This window comes from Odocoileus virginianus, chromosome 30 (assembly GCF_023699985.2).
Source record: "Odocoileus virginianus isolate 20LAN1187 ecotype Illinois chromosome 30, Ovbor_1.2, whole genome shotgun sequence".
In the NCBI taxonomy this organism is placed as follows: domain Eukaryota; kingdom Metazoa; phylum Chordata; class Mammalia; order Artiodactyla; family Cervidae; genus Odocoileus; species Odocoileus virginianus.
In genome coordinates, this window is record NC_069703.1 from 11030397 (window position 1) to 11051668 (window position 21272).

General features: G+C 36.4%; 1 protein-coding gene across 1 annotated transcript; it reads left to right on the top strand.

The window, feature by feature from the left end:
- Positions 1–277: 277 nt before the first annotated feature.
- ZDBF2 (zinc finger DBF-type containing 2) lies at positions 278–13375 on the top strand. Its single transcript, XM_020891640.2, has 3 exons — positions 278–366; positions 1464–1591; positions 5375–13375. The coding sequence occupies exons 1-3, from the start codon at positions 307–309 to the stop codon at positions 12459–12461; spliced, it is 7275 nt and encodes a 2424-aa protein (XP_020747299.2). The 5' UTR covers positions 278–306; the 3' UTR covers positions 12462–13375.
- Positions 13376–21272: the final 7897 nt, after the last annotated feature.

Genomic DNA, 21272 nt, shown 5'->3' on the forward strand with positions numbered 1-21272 from the left:
CTATGTTGTACACCTGAAACTTACATTGTGCATCAAGTAAATATTCCTCAATTTAAAGAAAGAAGATAGAAAGGTCTCAGTTAATTGCAGGCTCACTGATTGGTTCAGTAGCTCATGGTAGCCTTTCCTATCCTCATAATTATTAGAAATACTAGTGAGTAGGACTCAAGAATGAATTTCTCTTTCTATGATGTTATCATACCTATCTTTCTCATGGTAGTAAGGAATTATTGTGTTTTTGTCATTTTTCTTTTCTTCCAGTTTGAGTATTCAAGGACAATAGTCATCTGACTTTGGTTTTTCAACATGCAGAACAGATCAGGATACTGCAGTTTTTGTTGTGTATTCTATAATAACCTGGAGCAGGTGAGAACATCCTATTACTATGGTCATACCACAAAGGACCTACTTGTAACTTTCCCTTCTTTTATACAAATTCATTTAACAGACCATATTGAGACGCTACTAATGAGGAGATGTGGCTTGTAGGGATATGGCTATGAACAAAATCTGTTTCTTTTATTCATGGAGCTTACAGTTTGATGCACTAAGACAGAAAATAAGTAATCACATAAATTTAGTACGTAGTGTGTCAGACTGTGATAAATGATATGAGGAAAATAAAATAGGGAAGAAAGTACGATTTTAGGTAGATTGGCCAGGTGAGGTTACAGAAGTGACATTTGAGCTGAGATTTGAATGAAATATAGGGATCAGGCTTGCTTATCTCTTGGGGGGCAGAATTTCTAGGTTAGAGGGACAGGATAGCAAGGATAGAGACCCCGAGTCAGAAGGTTGGGATTACATCCTGATCATAATTTGAAAGTCTCTTAAGTTGATAATGCGTTTAACACACCTAACCTACTGAACACACAACTTACCTAGCCTACCCTAAAAGTACTTGGAATACTTGCATCAGCCAACAGTTGGGCAAAATCATTTAATGCAAAACCTATTTTATAATGATTGGGTAACGTAATTTATTGAATACTGTACTAAAAGTGAAAAACAATGGTTGTATGGGTCCTTTACCTTTCTGATAGAGAGACTGGTTTCCCTTTGCCTTTGAATCCCCTCCCCTGAGCACAGGTACTTGCTGTTTTTCTTCCCTTCATGCCCTTCCTGTTTATCTTTCTTACAGCCATGGTTGTGCAGAAGTCCTTTTACTCATTTCCGGTTAGTTTTCAGCGAGAATTGTTTCACATGTAGATGTATTTTTGATATGTTCATGGGGAGAAGTGAGCTTCATGTCCTCTGATATTCTGCATTGATTTGCGCTCCCCTTAAATGGTTTTCAGATGCGTGTTTTAGAATTGCTTTATATAAAGGGTATATCAATTTATACTTTTACCAGGAGTATGATGAATCTATATTGTGATGCTCTCACTACTAATGAGTATTACCCATTAGTATGTTTACCCATTAGAATATTTAAAAATATTCATTTTCTTTTTACTTCCTAGCATATATCCAGTGACCATCACAGATCCTTGATCACACAGAAAAGACAACAGATGGGTGCTGCTAGTTTGATGGAACGTTTCTTGCAGGATGTACTGCAGCACCGCTCATGTGATTATCAAGAAAGCAGGTAGAGTAACTGAGTGAAATAATATTAATATATTCATGTGTGCTAAGTTGCTTCAGTCATGTCCGACTCTGTTCAACCCTATGGACTGTAGCCCCACCAGCCTCCTCTGTCCGTGGGATTCTCCAGGCAAGAATACTGGAGTGGGTTGCCATGCCCTTCTTTTTTTTTTTTTTGCCATGCCCTTCTCTAGGGAATATTAGTACCTAGTTATATATTACAGTAGATATTTGTGTTAACATCCTAATATTTCCTAAAGTGAATCTTTGAATCAGGGAATATAAAGTGAACCTTTACCTAGTAACTTATCTTTGCAGTTGTTTAAAAAGTTTTCCTAAGTTAAGTGAAAAAAAATCTCACTCTAAAAGATAGGGACTACGTATGCTTTTTCTAAAGAAAAGTCAGGCCAGTAAATAATTGTGTATCATCAAGAATGTCGCAGAGTTAAGCAGGGTAAAAAGGTGGAAACAAACATAACTTTAACATGATTAGTAACCAAAAGCTGGTGATAGTAGCCAAGTAAGGACAGTCAAGGTAAAAATTAGTCCCACATTAATGGAACTATTTGCTAACTGTATGCCACTCTGTAAAATAGAATTGATTATTTTTATAATTTGTCAGTATCTTGACAGCTTACTCTTTTACTAGTATATATTGATTGTTTTAGTAAAAAGAAATATTTTGATAACATTTTAAAAAGTTAATGTCCTGTGTTGAAGAACTTTGGTAGAAAATCAGATTATGTACACTGATTGCTGCTGCACTGTATAAGATAAAGCAACATAGATCATTAGCACACCTGTACAGTATTAGTTGACTTTAATCCTAGCATCCGAATAAAGGATAAACTTTTTGAATACTCTGCAAGTCACCAACCTAAAACTTAGCAAATAAGGAAAAAGTTATGATGGGGATAAGTTAGGAAAAAAATATTTGTTTTCTTAGCTGGTGGAAAGATGGAATTAACCTATCTTGAGGTCAGTATAAATTACCAGTTTATAGTGTATATAAACAATGCTTCAGCAAATATATTTGTCATGCAGCTCTTTCTGTGGAGTAGATTTCTAGACTGTGAACTCAGTTTATGGACATTAAAATACTTTTAAACTTTGCATTTTAGAATAATTTCAGACTTACAAAAATTTAGTTGCAAAACTGGTACAAGGAATTCTTCTTGTGTAACATTCACCTAGCTTCCCCAAATGTTAAATTTAAAATAACCGCAGTGGACTTCCCTAGTGATAGTCGATAAGAATCTGCCTGCCAGTGCAAGGGTCACGGGTTTGATCCTTGGTCTTGGAAGATTCTGCATGCCACGGAGCAGCTAACCCTGTGTGCCACAACTAGAGCTCATGAACCTCAACTACTGAAGCCAGAGGGTCTAGAGTCTGTGCTCAGCCACAAGAGAAGCCAGCGCAGTGAGAAGCCCATGCCCCTCAAGGAGGAGTAGCCCTGTTCCCCGAAACTAGAGAAAGGCTGCATGCTAGCAAGGAAGACCCAGTGCAGCCAAAAATAAATAAGAAAAATAAAATAACCACAGTACAGTGATCAAATTCATGAAATCACCATGATACCATACTCTTTATAGAGCTGATTGAGATTTTGCCAGTTGTGTTTACTAATGTCCTTTTTTGGGACCAGCATTCCATCCAGGACCACTCAGAGCATTGAACTGTCACATTTCTGTACTTTCCCGTAATCTTGAGTAGCTCCTTAGTCTGTCTCTGCTTTTAAGACCTTGACACTTTTTAGAAGAGTACTGACCAGTTATTTTGTAGGAAGTTTTCTAAATTTGGGTATGCTTGATGTCTTTATATTTTGTTGATGATATCCTTTGTTGTGCAAAAGCTTTAAAGTTTAAGTCCTGTTTGTTAATTTTTGCTTTTGTTTCCATTGCTCTATGAGATGGATCCAAAAACATATTGCTGTGATTTATGTCAGTGTTTTGCCTATGTTTTCTCTAAGAGTTTTATAGTATCTGGTCTTACATTTAGGGTTTTAATCCATTTTGAGTATATTTTTGTGTATGGTGTTAAGAGAAAGTTTTAATTTCATTCTTTTTCATGTAGCTAGCTATTCAGTTTTCCAAGCATCACTTATTAAAGAGACTGTCTTTTCTCCATTGTATAATCTTGCCTCCTTTGTCATAGATTTGGGCTTCCCTGGTGGCTCAGATGGTAAAGAATCTGCCTGCAATGCAGAAGACCCAGGTTTGATCCCTGGGTTGGAAAGATCCCCTGGAGAAGGGAATGGCAACCCACTCCAGTGTTCTTGGCTGGAGAATTCCATGGACAGAGGAACCTGGCAGGCTACAGTCCATGGGGTCCCAAAGAGGCAGACACAACTGAGTGCCTTCCACTTTTCATAGATTGAGCATAAGTGTGTAGGTTTATTTCTGAACACTGTTCTGTTTCATTGATCTATGTATCTATTTTTGTGCCAGTGCCATACTGTTTAGATTACTGTAGCCTGAAGTTAGAAAGCATGATTCCTTTAATTCTGTTCTTCTTTCTCAAGATTGTTTTGGCTCTTGAGGGTCTTTTGTGTTTCCATACAACTTTTAAAATTATTTGTTCTACTTCTGTGAAGAAAACCTTTGGTGTTTAGATAGGGATTGCAGTGACTGTACATTACCTTGGGTAGTATGTTCATTTTAACAGCATTGATTCTTCCAGGAACACAATGTTATCTTTCCATCTGTTTGTATCTCTGTCAGTTTCTTTCATCAGTGTCTTACAGTTTTCTGAGTACAGATCTTTTGCTTTCTTAGGTAGGTATATTCCTAGGTATTTCATTCTTTTTTGATGTGGTGGTAGATGGGATTGTTACTGTAATCTCTCTGATAGTTTATTGTTAGTGTATGCAGTAGACTTCTGTATATTAATTTTGTATCCTGCCACCTTGTCAATTCATTGATGAGTGCTAATTTTTTTTTTGGTGGTATCTTTAAGGTTTTATCTGTATAGTATCATGTCATCTGCAAGCAATGACAGTTTTACTTCTTCCTTTCCATTTTGGATTCCTTTTGTTTCTTTTTCTTCTCTAGTTTCTGTGACTAAGACTTCTAAAACTGTTCAATAAAAATGGTGAGAGTGGACATCCTTGTCTTGTTCATCCTTGTCTTGTCTTAGAGGAAATGCTTTAGACTTTTCACTGTTGATTATAATGTTAGCTGTGGATTTGTCACATACAGCCTATTTTGTTGAGATATGTTCCCTTTATGCCTACTTGCTGGAGAGTTTTTTTGAAATCATAAATAAATGTTGAATTTTGTCAAGAGTTTTTTCTGCATCTATTGAGATGATCATATGGTTTTTATTCTTCAGTTTGTTAATGTGGTATACCACAGTGATTGATTTTGCAGATATTGAAAAATCCTTACATCCTTGGGGTAAATCCCACTTGTTTATGGTGTATGATCCACTTAATGAATTGTTGGATTTGATTTGCTAATATTTTGTTGAGCATTTTTGTGTCTATGTATCAATGCATAAGTGATACTGACCTGTAATTTTTTTTGCGTAATTTTTTTTGTGATATCTTTGTGTGGTATAGCATAGGGTGATGCTGGTTTCATAGAATCCTTTGGGATTTCCAACTTGTTTGATTTTATGATTCTACCTTCCTTTCTGTCCTTAGCCAAATGTTACAAAATTAATTTATTTTGAAACTCTTTATTCTAGGAATCTGGCCCAGGATAGAAAGAACATAGCATTTATTATGCATTGAAAAATCTTAAATGGATATTAAAATATTTTTATGGAATTTTTTCCCCTTATTTTTTAGATCAATGCAAAATGAGAGACTTCATATGACTACTGTGTCACCTTCAGAAGTGGTTCCTAATGATGATTTTAGTCCTGAAATAAAGACCGAGGATGCTTCTGGAGTCAGAGAAGAGATATCTACCAAGGCATCTGAACCCGTTGAAAAGTTTTATTCTAGGCCTCAGGGATATATACATAGTGTTTCAGATCGACCATCAGTTATTCAAAAACTGGAGAAAGGACAACAGCATCCCTTGGAGTTCATTCATAAAGTTGGGAGCAGTATGAAAGAGTTTAATCCAGTTGGTCTTGGTCACAGTACAAATAACAGACAAAGTGTAATCTGTTCATCAGTGATTTCTAATGCTCTTGTTAGTTGTTTACCTGAAAGTTCTCATGAAAGACCAGTTACAGCTGACACTCCTACTGGTTTATCACTTGGAGTCCATTTGGATTCAGTTAACAAATGTGACCCAAACAAAGTTGACAAATACCTTAAACAGCTAGACAAGGGCTCTAGAAACCCTATGCTACCATCCCATCCAGAAACTTCTTCAGTTCCATATCAGAAACCTGAGGAGTTAAACAGAAAATCGTTACGTATAAATTCAGATAAATTGACCTTAAAGGAAGATGTAAATTCTCAGACTAAAGCTTTGTCAACTGGCTTTAAAGTCCATGAATTTGCGGGTACTGAAAACTCTTTAAAATTGGAATCTCTTTCTAAATTTGCAGTAAGTCCAGTAGTCAACCTGAATAAAACTGACATGCCTTCTAGTAAAGGAGTCTTTGAAGATGACATTCTAAAGCACCATGAGAAATTCTTTCCTAATATGGATCATAACCAGGAAGGAAAGCATTTGGTTTTTAACAAGTCAGCCTTTTTGGAACAGAAGATCTCAGTGAGTTCTGAAATGCAGTCTGTTGGTGGCTCTCTTCAGTCAGCATCTGATCACTGTGAAGAGGCTGAGCCGGACCTTTGGAAGGGGGAGCAAACTGACCAAGAAGATAAGAACTGTGAATCAAGAGATTCTGAAAGAAGTTTTCATGGCACTTCCTCTTTTTATTCACTGATGGAGGACCAATCCCAAGGGACTGCTGAGGAAATTAACCTTTCAAAGGAAGTACATACTGATTTGCAATATAAGAATAATACATCTTATATTTCTGAAATAAGCTCTGATTGTGATGACTCCCTTCAGTTGACTACCAGCAGAACTCAAGTGAAAGATGGAAGTGTTCAGAAGGCAAGGCATATTAGGCTGGTTGATGAAAGCTATGAATCCAGTGATTCTGAGATGAATTTTGATTGTGATGCCTCACTTCAGTCAACTGATGACTTCCCCCAACAGCCTGAGAAAGAAGTAAGCCTTCCTAAGGGGGCGCGCGTTGGCTTGGTTGATATGAGCTATGGATCTAGTAGCTCTGAGATAAGTGCTGATTCTGTTTTCTCGCTTCAGTCAATGCCTGGCCAATTCCCAGTGACCATCACAGAAAGAGAACTTCGGAAGGAGGTTCACATGAGCTTGGTTGATAAGAACTATGGATCGAGTTGTTCTGAAACAAGTTTTGATGGTGACATTTCTCTTCAGTCAGTCTTTGACCATCCTCACGTGGCTGTCAGTGAAAGAAACCTGGAGGATAGGCTTGTCTCTCTGAAAGACAGGAATTATAAACCCAGTAGTGCTAAAGCATATCTTGATTGTGATGTCTCTCTTGAGACTGGGTCTGATGGACCTCAGGAGGATGTTGAAAATATCAATCTTCAAAAAGAAAAGAATGGCTTTATGGATATGAATCGTGAATTTCATGGTCCTGAGATAAAGTTTCATCTGATGAAAACAGATCCTCAGTTAGTGCCTGCCCAATCTCAAGTAGCAGTTAAAGAGGTGAATGCTCAGGAAGTAGCTATTGACCTGGAGAATAAGAGTGTTAAGTCTGGCATTTCTGATCTCAGTTTTGAATCTCACCCTATAGGTGTTTGTGGTGAAATAAATATGAAAGCATTAAATGTTGACACGGAAGTTAAGAGCTATGGATGTTCCAGTTTTGAGTCCACTTTTGACTCTGATTCTTCCTTTATGTCAGTTTCTAAGTATCCTGAGCTGGATGTTGAAGAAATAAGTAAGAAGCATGTTAACCTGGAAGATGAGAGCTTTGAATCAATTAGTTCTGAAATAACTTTTTATTCTGATAGTCCTCTTCACTCAGTAGTTGACCAATCTCAAGTAACTGTTTATGAGGAGGATCCTATTGATCTGGAAAATAAGAGTTGTGAATCTTATGTTTCTGAAATAACTTTTGATTCTGATGTGCCTCTTTATTCAGGGACTTATCAACCTGAAGTAGTGGTTAAAGAAACATTCATTCAGAAAGAAGCGTGTACACACTTGGGAGAGAAGGATGATGTGCCCGGCGGTTCTGAAATAAGTTTGACTTCTTATATCCCTTTTCACTCAGTGATCAACCAGCCAGAAGAAGCTGTTAAAAACCTAAATCCTCAAAAAGAAGAGTGGGTACACTTAGAAAATAAGGAAAATGAATCTAGTGATTCTGAAATTTTTGATTATGATATTTTTCGTTCAATGACTGGACATTCTAAAGAGCCTATTAAAGAAAGAACCCTTCAGAAAAGGGAGAATATACACTTAGAAAATAAGGATAATGTACCTATTGTTTCTGAAAACAGTTTGAAATCTGGTATTACTTTTCATTTAATGACTGGTCATCTTTCCATAGCTATTAAAGAAATAAACCAAAAAGAAGAACATGTAAATTTAACAGATAAGAATAATGAGTTAAAAGTTTCTGAAGCAAGTTTGGATACTGATAGCCTTCTTCAGTCAGTAACTCATAAACCGGAAGTGATTGTGAAAGAACTAGGGCTTCAGAAAGAAAAGCATGCTAAGTTAAAAGGTCAAAGTGCTGAATATAGTGATTCTGAAATAAGTTTAGATTCTGATTATTCAATGACTGAATCTCAAATAACTGTTAAAGAAGTAAGTGTTCAGAAAGAATATGTTGTTCTAGAGAACAAGAGTGATAAATGTAATAGTTCTGAAATAATTTTGGACTCTGGTGTCCCTCTTCAGTCAATGAATGAAAAACCTCAAACAACTGTTTTGAAGGAGGACCATGTTGACCCAGAAGATGAAAGTACTGGACCCAGAGGCTTTGGAAAAAAATTGAATACTAGTAACTCTCTTCATTCAGTCATTGACCAACCTCAACTAGCCCTTTTTAAGGAAAAACATGTTCATTTGGAAGATACAAACAGTGAATCTAGTGATGGTAAAGTAGATTTTGTTTCTGCTGACCCTCTTCAGCCATTGACTGAACAATTTCAGGAAGTGGTTGAAGAAACAAATGTGCAGAAAGAAGAGGATATGAGCCTGAAGAATAAGGTTGACGAACCTAATGATTATAAATTAATACATAATTCTGATGTTTCTCTTCCATCTGTGTCCAATCAACCTAAAGTGGCTGTTAAACGAATAAACCTCAAGAATGAAAATCATGTGCACTTGAAAGATAAGAACAGGCAAGATAGTGGTTTTGCAATGAGTTTGAATTCTGATCTCATGGATCAGTCAGTAGTTGATCATCCTCAGATAACAATTTTGGAGCAAAAGCATACTGAACTAGAAGATAAGCACAATCAATCTTGTGGTTCTGAAGTAAGTTTTAATTCTGATGACCCCCTTCAATCAGTGGCCAACCGGCTTAGACAAACTGCTAAAGAAATAAGCCCTTGGAGGGATGAAGTTGACGTGGAAGATAAGAGAGATGAACCTAAGCATTTTGAGATTGTATCTGACTCTGATTCCCGTTTTCAGTCAGTGGCTGGCCAAACTGAAGTTGTTAAGAAGGTAAACCTTCTGAAGGAGCATGTTGACTTGGAAGATAAGGTTGTCAAACCTAGTGATTCAAAAATAAATTTTGTTTCTGATGAACCTCTTCAATCTGCGGTTAATGAAGTTCAAGAGGCTGTTACAGAAATGAATCTTCTGAGGGAGAGACCTGTTTGTCTGAGTGCTAAGAGCTGTGAACCTATTGATTCTGAAATCATTTTTGTTTCAAATACCCCTCTCCAATCAGTGGTTGAGCCACACCACGATTTGGAAGAGCAGCAAGCCAATTTGGAAGATAAAAGCAATGACCCTTGTGGTCCTAAGATAAATTTTGTTTCTGAATATCCTCTTCAGTCAGTGACTGGCAAGCATCAAAAAAAAGCTGTTAAAGAAATAGGTCTTTGGGAGGAAGACCATATTTACCTGGAAGATAAGAGATACAAGCTAGGTGATTTTGAAGTAAGTTATGATTCTAATGTTGACTTTGTAGCTGGTCATTCTACTGTGGTTGTCAAAGAAATAAACTTGCAAGAGGAGGATCAGAATGACCTAGAAAATAAGAACTGTGAACTTAGTGTTTCTGAAATAAAATGTGATTCTGGTGTTCATCTTCAGTTAGGAGTTGACCAACCTCAAGTGGTTTGCAAAGAAATAAATCTTCAGATGGAAAAGCATCTGGGCATGGAAGAAGAGGTTAGTGAACCTAGGGATTCTGAAATAATGTGTGATTCTGATGTTCCTCTGCAAATAGTGATAAACGAACTTGAAGAGTCAGACAGAGAAACAGATAAGATGCTGTTTGTGGACCTGACAGCAAGTGATAATGACTGTGAAATGATTTCAGATTCTGATGTCCCTTTTCAGCCAGCGATTGATTCACCTCAAAGGACTGTCAAAGAAATCAGCTGTATAAATGCAGAAAGTTTTGACCTAGATGAGAACTGTGACTCTTGTGATTCTGAACTAAGATATGTTTGTGAGGCCTCTCCTCAGTCAGTGACAAACCATTCCAAAAAGGTCTTCAAAGTAGTAAAGCAAAAGCAAGACTATATTATTCTGGAAGAGACAAGCTGTGAGCCTTCTGTTTCTGAACTGAGTTTTCAAATTGATTCCTCTCATCAGTCCATGACTTACCAGTCGCAAGAATCTGAAAAGAAAAAGGCAAAATATAGTGACCCTAAAGATAAGAGCTGTCAATCTAGTGGTCCTAAAAGAAATTTTGAGTGGGAGGAGACTTCTCAGCCAGTAACTCAGCAGCAGCAGCAGGTCGAGAAAGGAGTCAACCCATGGAAAGATGTAGAAAATATTGGCCTAAAAGATAAGAACTGTGAATCTGGTGTTTCCGCAATGGATTTCAATGCATCTCCTGGATTGGTGATCCATCAAATGCCTGATCAAGAAAACCTTTTGAAGTTAAAACATACTGATCTAGGAAGTATGATCTGTGAACCTTGTGGTTCTGGGGTGAATTTTCAGTGTGATCCTTCTCTCCAGTCTGGCAATGACCGGCCTCAAGAAGCTGTTAATAAGATCAACCTATTTAAGAAGATGTCTTTTGACCAGAGAGAAACAAACCACAATAATTCCCATTCAGACTCTGTTCCCATGGTTGATTCTATAAGGAATTTGGAAAAAGCAAAGGAGGTCATAGAAGATGATCTTCATGAACTACTTCCTGAAGACTTGCCTCCCGTCCCTCCTTCATTTGCGGGGAAAACGCGGTCTCAGATAATGAAAGAAGATGAGGTGCAAATGAGTGCTCTTGTGAAGGAATTTAAGGAAGGTCATTTGTACTGTTACTTTGTTAGCGACTGTGAGATGAGAAAAATTAAAAAAAATTTTTTGAATGAAGAAAAAAAGATGACCTGTACTGACCTCAATCAGGACACCACATCAATTCAAGTACTCTCAGACTGTGATGATAATGTGGGTGGTATTTCAGATATTGATGACTTTTCAGTGGCTTTAGATAAACCTAATCATTATCCTTCAACAGAGAGGAATCATGAACAAACATGGCGAGAAGCCTCTCAAGGCCAGGCTATAAAAGTGAGCCATGGAACTCAAACCAATCTCACAAGTCACCCAGGGACAAAAAGAAGAATTAGTGGACAAGAGAAAGACTCTCCAGTAAGGAAGCATTTACTTTTACAAAACGACAGGAAAACAAGAGAGGAAGTTAAAAAAAACGAATTTCCCGAATCAGGTATTAGTGTTTTGAAGCCTTTGCAAGCAAATACCTTAATTTATATTCTTTCTTCAAATATTAAGTTGAAGAAAGGTGAATCCAACAGCTTCTCTAAAAGGAAGCACTGTAGTAGAAATAATTGGAATATTAACATACAGTACAAATTTAACCAGAGTTCCTTTAATTGTTACAACCCATTGAATAAACAGATTGTAATTGATCCTTCTCTGAACATAGAAGTACCAGGGTCTGACAGGAATAATTGTGTTGAAATGCATGTTAGCCACTTAAATTCTAATGCAGAAGATAATGATCCTTATGTACAAAGCTCTGCTTCAGTACCTTTTGTGACAGTGTCAGTAGGACATGAACTAAAGTCACAGGAGGCCAGTGAATCTTCTGTGTTTCCAGAAAAATCCAAGATTTTCAGTTCTAGTGAAATTTCAAAAGAAAGTAATTTCCAGTCAACTTTTTCAAGTCGTGATGTTGCCAAAACTTCATCGAAATCATTTAGAAAAAAGTTTTTGAAAAGTAAAAGTAAAAATCAGAGAAGGAAGGTAACAGCTAATAATAAGCCAGATTTTCCCAAAAAAGGTTGTAGATCAGTTATTCCCCAGCAAAATACCAGAATTGCTTCAGAAAAACGGTCGATTTGGATTCAGAGCAAACTAAGTGATATAATTAAAAAGTATATTCCAAAATACTCTGTTTTTTTGCGTCACAAATATCAGTGCAGGAGCACTTTTGTTAGGATGCATATTAAGAAGAAAAAACCTGATGTTAGTAGGTTAAAGAAGGCGAAGAAACCAGCTAATATATTGTCAAACTCCTCAGTTCTGTTAGCAGGAGCTGAAGAGCAGTCACAAGCTATAGCAAGCTCTTCTCCTAAGCAACCTGTGCAGACGTCTTCCAGCGTTGCACGAAGGAAGAAGAATGGTAATAAAAAACACCCTAGAAGACAACAGAGAAAGCCTCATAGACCTATTAGGACATATCATTTGAGAAGTTTGTTTTCTGGTGTACCATATTCAGATAGAATAAAGACTCGATTCTCTAACAAATTATGAAGTAATGAAGTAAACTAGAGGTGTTTCTATTAAGGGCTGGTTGAAGATTCAGTGCTTCAGTTGAAAATATATTTGGTACCAGTGTACCACCTAGTGTACATAGCTTTCCTAACTTTGGTGAAAAAAATGAACCTTCAACTATTTTGCTCTAGCCTTATTTTTCAGGACTTTTAATATTCATTAAAAACATTTTTTATTTTAATTGGAGACTAATTACTCTACAATATTGTGGTGGTTTTGCCATACATTCACATGAATCAGTCATGGGTGTACATGTGTTCCCCATCCTGACCCTCCCTCTCACCTCCCTCCCCATCCCATCCCTCTGGGTCATCCCAGAGCACCAGCCCTGAGCACCCTGCCTCATGCATCGAACCTGGACTGGCAATCTATTTCACATATGTTAATATACATGTTTCAATGCTATTCTCTCAAGTCATTCCACCCTCGCCTTCTCCCACAGAATCCAGCAGTCTGTTCTTTACATCTGTATCTCTTTTGCTGTCTTGCATATAGGGTCATCATTACCATCTTTCTAAATTTCATATATATGTGTTAATATACTGTATTAGTGTTTTTCTTTCTGACTTACTTCGCTCTGTATAATATGCTCCAGTTTCATCCATCTCATTAGAACTGATTGAAATGCATTCTTTTTAATAGCTGAATAATATTCCATTGTGTATATGTACCACAGCTTTCTTCTCCATTCATCTGCCAGTGGACATCTAGGTTGCTTCCATGTCCTGGCTATTGTAAACAGTGCTGTGATGAACATTGGGGTACATGTGTCTCTTTCAATTCTGGTTTCCTTGGTGTGTATGCCCAGCAGTGGGATTGCTGGGTCGTATGGCAGTTCTATTTCCAGCTTTTTAAGGAATCTCCACACTGTTCTCCATAGTGGCTGCACTAGTTTTCAATCCCACCGACATTTAATATTCATTTAAAGTTAGTGTTAGGTTTTTTTTTTTTTACTTTAAGAATGCCCTATGTCCCTTTGCTGTGGAAGAGCTTCATCTTAATTTATATTACATAATTTAGCACAATATATATACCATTTTATACCTTCAATCATGTCCCATTTATTTTTTATGATTGTGTCTCATGTCAGCAACTTATAACGTTGCAAGAATGAATATGGCAAACACAAAATGCTGTCTTATATTTTACTTTTAAAAAATTGGAACAGGTGAATATGTAGTTATTTTCTGTGTGTTTCAAAGTAGTGTTGTCAATATCATATTCTAACTGGGTAATTAAAAAGAAGAAGTTCTAATAGATTATCTCAGCTTTTGAGTGGGATTAACCTAAATAATCACACATAAAATACAATTTATCTTTCTTTAAAAAACGTTACAGAGAATGAGATTTCACTAACTTTGATCCAGTTTTAAAAAAACTGCCTGGTGATTTAAGTACATAACAGACTCCTCCTGTTCCATGTAAACTGTATCTGCAGGCCTTCAGCTTTCTGCATTTAGACACATCCGTATTGTATGTATACGATCTCTGTAGGTCTTTCTTTAGCGTTACTAGATCTTAAGGGGAAAATGATCTTGCTACTGTGATGATGCTTTTCTACCAGTTCCCTGGTGACTCAGATGGTAAAGAATCTGCCTGCAAAGCAGGAGACCCCGGCTCGGTCCCTGGGTGGGAAGGGTTCCCTGGAGAAGGAAATGGCAGCCCACTCCAGTACTCTTTCCTGGAGAATTCCATGGACAGAGAAGCCTGGCAGGCTGTAGTCCATGAGTTCGCAAGAGTTGAACACAACTTAGCAATTAAACCACTACCACCAATAAAACTGATAACCTAAGTGGAGTCCTGTTTTGCAAGTGAAAAGCTGTATTTGTACATTGGTTTGGCCTGCCTTCAGCTTGCTAACTGATTTTAGTAGTTCAGATGAAAGATGTCAAGATATGCAGTTTAGGTCTGACATACTAAAAAAATCTTTAGGTCTTTTATTCAGGGACACTGTGCTGGTACAGATTCATTCATTATCCTACTAAGTCAAGGAAACTGGATCCTTTTCTGTCATTGATGCTAAAAGGGAAACATGAATTTCAGCTTCTATATTGTATAAGCCATATTTAACTGAAACTTGATCAGTGAACCATGATTTCAGAAGTAAAAATGTGTTACTTCAGAATTAAGTACAGTGTAACAGTTGTTTTCTAAATGTAGCTTTATTTCAGGGGCCATTGTTTAGCCTGTGGGTATGTTATGGTGTTACGTTGTATTGTATTAATAATTTCTTTCAGTTCTGTTCAGTTGCTCAGTCCTGTCTGACTCTTGGTGACCCCATGGACTGTAGCATGCCAGGCTGTCCTGTCCATCACCAACCCCCGGAGCTTACTCAAACTCATGTCCATCGAGTCGGTGATGCCATTCAGCAGTCTCATCCTCTGTCGTCTCCTCCTCTCGCCTTCAGTCTTTCCCGGTATCAGAGTCTTTTCCAATGAGTCAGTTCTTCCCATCTGGTGGCCAAAGTATTGGAGCTTCAGCTTTAACATCAGCCCTTCCAATGGATATTCAGGACTGATTTCCTTTAGGATTAACTGGTTGGATCTCCTTGCTGTCCAAGGGACTCATGAGAGTCTTCTCCAACACCACAGTTCAAAAGCATCAATTCTTCGGTTGTCAGCTTTCTTTATAGTCCAACTCTCATCCATACATGACCACTGGAAAAACCATAGCTTTGACTAGACAGACCTTTGTTGGCAAAGTAATGTCTCTGCTTTTTAATATGCTGTCTAGGTTGGTCATAACTTTTTTCCAAGGAGCAAGCGTCTTTTAATTTCATGGCTGCAGTCACCATCTGCAGTGATTTTGCAGCCCCCCAAAAATAAAGTCAGTCACTATTTCCACTGTTTCCCAAACTATTTGGCATGAAGTGATGGGACCAGATGCCAAGATCTTAGTTTTCTGAATATTGAGCTTTAAGCCAACTTTTTCACTCTCCTCTTTCACTTTCATCAAGAGGCTCTTTAGTTCTTCACTTTCTGCCATAAGGGTGGTGTCATCTGCATATCTGAGGTTATTGGTATTTCTTCCAGCAGTCTTAATTCCAGCGCGTGCTTCATCCAGCCCGGCATTTTGCATGATGTACTCTGCATATTAGTTAAATAAGCAGGGTGACAATATACAGCCTTGATATATTCTTTTCCCAATTTGGAACCAGTCTGTTGTTCTATGTCCAGTTCTAACTGTTGCTTCTAGACCAACATACTGATTTCTCAGGGGGCAGGTCAGGTGGTCTGGTATTCCCATCTCTTTCAGAAATTTCCACAGTTTGCAGGGATCCATATAGTCCAAGGCTTTGGCATAGTCAATAAATCAGAAGTAGATGTTTTTCTGGAACTCCCTTGCTTTTTCTGTGATCCAACAGAGGTTGGCAATTTGATCTCTGGTTCCTCTGCCTTTTCTAAATCCAGCTTGAACATCTGGAAGTTCACGATTCATGTGCTGCTGAAGCCTGGCTTGGAGAATTTTGAGCATTAGTTTACTAGCGTGTGAGATGAGTGCAGTTGTGTGGTAGTTTGAACATTCTAGGATTGGCTTTCTTTGGGATTGGAATGAAAACTGACATTTTCCAGTTCTGTGGCCACTGCTGAGTTTTCCAAATAATTTCTTTACTTCTAAATTAAAAACAGTAATTAGGTTTAAAAATGGACAAATGTTTATATTTTTAGTTGCAGAGCAACTTCAACTTACCCTATATTCAAATACTTTAATTTCTTTCCTTAAAAAATATCACTCTCAGCTGCTAATTTGGAATAATCCTGTAATTTTAATTTAGAAAGAAAACTGTCCTACTGATTAGGAAGTAAATAAGCAATTAATTCATACAAATATTCCACTTGTGGTTATTGGTGTCTTTTTTCCCTATGAAGTAGACATGTAATTCCCTTGAGTACTGTTCATAGGCATTTTGCAAGCTTTTAGTGTCAGTTTAAAAGCAAGAGATAATATGGAAAAAAATGTACCATGTAATTGTGATGCATCATATCTACTGTGTTTACATCATGCAGAGAGGAAAGTTCTTATAATTCAGCTGATGAAAAACTTAAAGAAAATTTACTACTATTTTCACATTGGAAACTCCTCTAAGTGCTTTTTTAGAAAAAAAGGTTTATATCTAAAATTTAAAGTATAAAATAGTCCTGATGATTTTAAAAAGCATTTTGAAATGTTTACTAAGTTCCTGTAGTCATTGTTATTTTAGACAGGCTTGAAAACTTGAAATTGTAAATGTTATAATTTATAAATAAATAGTGAATAACTTTCAGAGTTTGGTAGGATACAAGAGTGCCTCTTTGTCAAAATTTGCCAAAATTTATTTGGGCTTACTTTACATAGTAGATAAAAATTGGATTTGTGTGTGTGTGTGTGTGTGTATTCAAGTATGCATTAAATTCTTTTAATAGTAAAAAATCAAATGATAGTCATAGTATTTTATTATTCTTGTCCTTGCTCAGTATCTTGCATAAATATTTATTATAATTATTCCAAATTGTGTAGTATGTAGACAATGTGTAAAGTGTGTTTTGGATTTGTGTGTTTAAATTTTTGTGTAACTCAGGCTCTGAGTGACAGTGATTTTGCTAAAGAGAAACTATATTTAAATATTCAAATGATTATATATTTCCTTGTAAAACTAATGTGAAGAGTAATGTATTTTTTATAATGCAATTTAAAGAGTAAATTTGTTTTCAAAGTTATCATGATAAAATTTATCAAATATTGAAATTTGCCTCTATTTTCTCTTCATGTTAGGAACTTTATGTGGGAATACTTAAGGAATGATAGAATAAGGAAAACAGAAGTTCATTTTATTAATTGTCATACAGATAATATAGGGAAATATAAATGTTGATGCTGGTGAGAAAATAGTTCAACCAAAGATATGTAGGTTATATTCGATGAAGTAGTTATTTCAAAGGATTAAAATTAAACAACTTTTTGTTTGTCTGGTGGAGTGGTGGGTTGGCAGTTTTTCACTTTGTATACCTGTATGGAAAGAGTCAGCGAACAGGCTGAGCTCAGGAGGCGGTGCCTGTGTTGTTATTTGACCCCGCCTGGGGGAGGAGTTGGTGCCCCCAATACCATAGCGCATGTTTTATCGATGAGCAAACGTGGAGGAGTGTGCGTGTCTATGTCAGTGCCTTTGGCCTCACCAGTACTGGCTTCTAGAGTTTTGGTCCAGGATTATATTGAATTATATAAGGAGAAGTCTCTCCTATATAAGAGAGACTCTTATGTAAGTCTTATATATGTCTCATATAAGAGACTTCTTATATAAAAACATTGATAAAGTAAAAATGTTATTGGAAGCCAATTTTCAGTAAAGGACTTTTCTGTGTTGAAAAAATGTGGAAAACTGTGAAAAATCATGTAATTAAAAAATTCAGGAGATTACCCATCAAAATGTCAAGAAGACGAAAGGTTGAGGAAGAGTCTCAACATTTGCTTATACTTCGTTGAGACCGCAAATATTAGGGAAATAACAGTAAATTTAATGAGTTTCATGTGTTCTTATAGTTGATTGTACATATTTAAAAAGTTCTCCTAAAGTCTTTTAAATTATTTACCTTGATTAAGGAGTTGATTAGTTGTCATCAGGAGACCAGTGTTTTATTTTTATTTATTTTTTTTGAGACCAGTGTTTTAAATTATTTACCTTGATTTGGATGAACTGCAGTTTGGTGCTGAATCTTCAAAGTATGAACTTGTACTTTTCTCTATGTTTACCATTTATTACATGCATATTGTTTTTTTCTACATGCATTTTATTTTCTGAATTTTTAAGCTGGACGTGTGTATGTACGTGTTGAGCCCTCACTAAGTACCAGACATTGTTCTAGACTTTTGACCTGTGTTGTCTCATTTGATCTTCAAAGGGCTCTTTTGAGTTAGGAACTGTAATTGTGACTAAATAGCCAATGAGAAAATTAAGGCATTGAGCTTCAGTTTGAAGATTAAAGATGAGTTATTTTCTATAATCAAATGAGGATTACACATAAACCCCATTCCCTTCCTCATCCCCAATTTCAGGCCACCCCTAATCTATTGTCTGTCTTTATAGTTTAGCTTTTTCTGGACTTTTCATATGAGTGGCATCATATAATATGTTGTGTTTTGTGTCTTTTTTTTCATTTCCTATAATGTTTTTTAAGGCTTATTCATATAGCATGTAACAGTGTTTGTTCTTTTTTAAGTTGCTGAGTAGTATTAGTAATTAATTTTTGATAAATCTGGTAACAGAACACTGGTCTTCTGATGACAAATATAATGAAAGCTATTAGGTGTGAGGTTAGATGTTCCTTTATGCCTTGTATACGTGTTATCCTCGATTACTACCCCAGATCCACAACCAACTGGATATCTGCCTCTGTGAGTGCTCTTATTCCATACTTTAATGCTTTATACTTCTGTTTTTGACACATTTTTTTTTACTGCCCTTCTTGGCATTCTTATCATTGTGCTTCGTGAATTCTCATTTTCAGTATCAACACATTACTTTGATTATGAATTGCTTGCAAGTAACTAAACTGAGAATCATATCCAAGTTGCCCATTTTTCTAATCATACATGTACGATAAAGCCAGGAAGTGTTGACAATGGTACCGGTCATAGTGAAAGTTCTTGTTTAAAATGACTATCCTACAGGTACTTCCCTACCGGTCCGATGGTTAAGACTTCATGCTTCCACTAGAGGGGGTCTGGGTTTGATTCCCTAGTCAGGGAACTAAGTTTCTGCTTGTCGCTTGGTGCAGCCAAAAAAAATTTACTGTCCTACATAACCACAGTGTACCTCATCAAAACCAGGAAACCAGTGTGATATGATTATTACCCTCTACTCCACCGGCCTCGCTTGGATTTTACAGATTGCTCCAATGCATTCTCTGTAGGTCCAGAATTTAATTCAGGATCACACATTGTCATGATTCTAGTTTCCCTCAATATGGAACAGGTCCTCAGCCTTTCTTTGTATTTTATAACTTGACATTTTGAAGTGTACAAACAAGTTTCTTTGTGGAATGTCCCTTAGTTTGAGTTTGTGTGGGGTTTCTTGATGATGCTTTTTCTGTGGGGGGTGGGGCGGGGCAGAAATTCTGTGGACTTCTCAGTGTATCATAACAAAAGTCATGTGATGTCAATTTGAATAAATGTGATGGTTGAAGATATCTAATTTTTGTTCTTATTTTAGAGTAAAAGAGTTTAATAATCTGAAATGGGGGCTCTCATATAGAGTAAATTATCAACAAATAGTTATATTTTTTTCACAGCTCAGCCTGGAGGCAACTGTGACTGAATATTTTATCTGTTACATTTATCATCTAACTGACCATAGATAAGGCAGTTACTTATTCATATATTTAACAAATATTACTTAGACCCCCTACTATGTGCCTAGCTCTATGGTGGGTGCCCAGGATCCAAACATCAATTAAACAGGTCTCTAGTTGATCACTTTCATTACTGATATGAATGAAAGACAATTTCTGTAGTGGTAAGTCTGTGGAATTGCAACATAATTCTTAAGCTTTCAAAAGATCATTAAAAAACCTTGTGTTAGATCTAGATAGTGCTCTTTGGCATTAAAGAATTCCCCGACTTTCTACATTGAGGCCCATTGCAAAGCATTTCTCATGATTATCTTGGAAAGATTGTTTTTCTATGTTTGCAGTATTATGAATAGTCTCTCTTGTGTTGGTTTGATGCCCTAGGATGAAGTGTTATTTATATAGATTTACTTAGTTACCCATCTTATCACAGCACAAAAATGACTTCCTAAGGAAAAGTTTGTATCTTCATCAGATGTTTATTTGGAGAGATTCTAATTGAAGTATAAGATGATTTACAATATTATGGTAATGTATAGCATATTGATTATCTTTGCAGATTATATTTCATTATAGGTTATTAAAGGTAATGAGTATAATTCCCTGTGCTACATGGTATGTCCCTGCAACCTATCTATTTTATTATATATAAGTTTGTATTTGTTAATCCCATACACCTAATTTATCCCTCCCCATTTTCCTCTCCCCTTTGGTAACCATAAGCTTTAAAAAAAAATCTGTGAGTCTGTTTCTCTTTTGATAAATATATTTGTATTATTTTTTAGATTCCACATATATGATATCACATAGTATTTGTTGTTTCAGGCTCTGTTTATTTCTCCTCTGATATTTATGATTTCTTTCCTTCTGCTAACTTTGGGTTTTATTTGTTCTTTTTTTTCCTAGTTCTTTTTGGTTTAAGGTTAAGTTGTTTGTTTGGTGGGGAGGTCTTCTCAACCCAGATGGATGGTGTGTTTCCCTCACCTGGCCATACCTTGCCTCCTCTGCAGGACTCAACCCATATACTTTGAAATCTAGATCTTGTTTATTTTTCCCAGTTACCTTTTAATTTTCAAAACTTTGGTGTGGTGCATGAATCTTTTTTTTTTCCAATTTTGAAAGTTAAGTAGAAGGCCCTGAGGGTGAGGAGGGGTGAATTCACTGAGGGGTATACACTTGAAGTGTCAGCATCCTTTTTTTTCTTTACAATTTGAAGAAAAATATACATTTATAACAATATATAAATTATATATTAAAATTCAAACACATAGCATTGGAATTCAGGAAGAGTTAATCTTGTCACTTTCTGAGCAATTTTTGACTTGTTATTATGAATAAGAGGTTCTTTTCCTTCCTTCCTTGAATTTTTTTACCAAGTCCTCTCTAATAACTTGCCATTGAAGGATCCTATGAGTGTGTGTGTGCGCGTGCATGTGTGTGTGTTCATATGTGTGTTTTTTCTTAACTA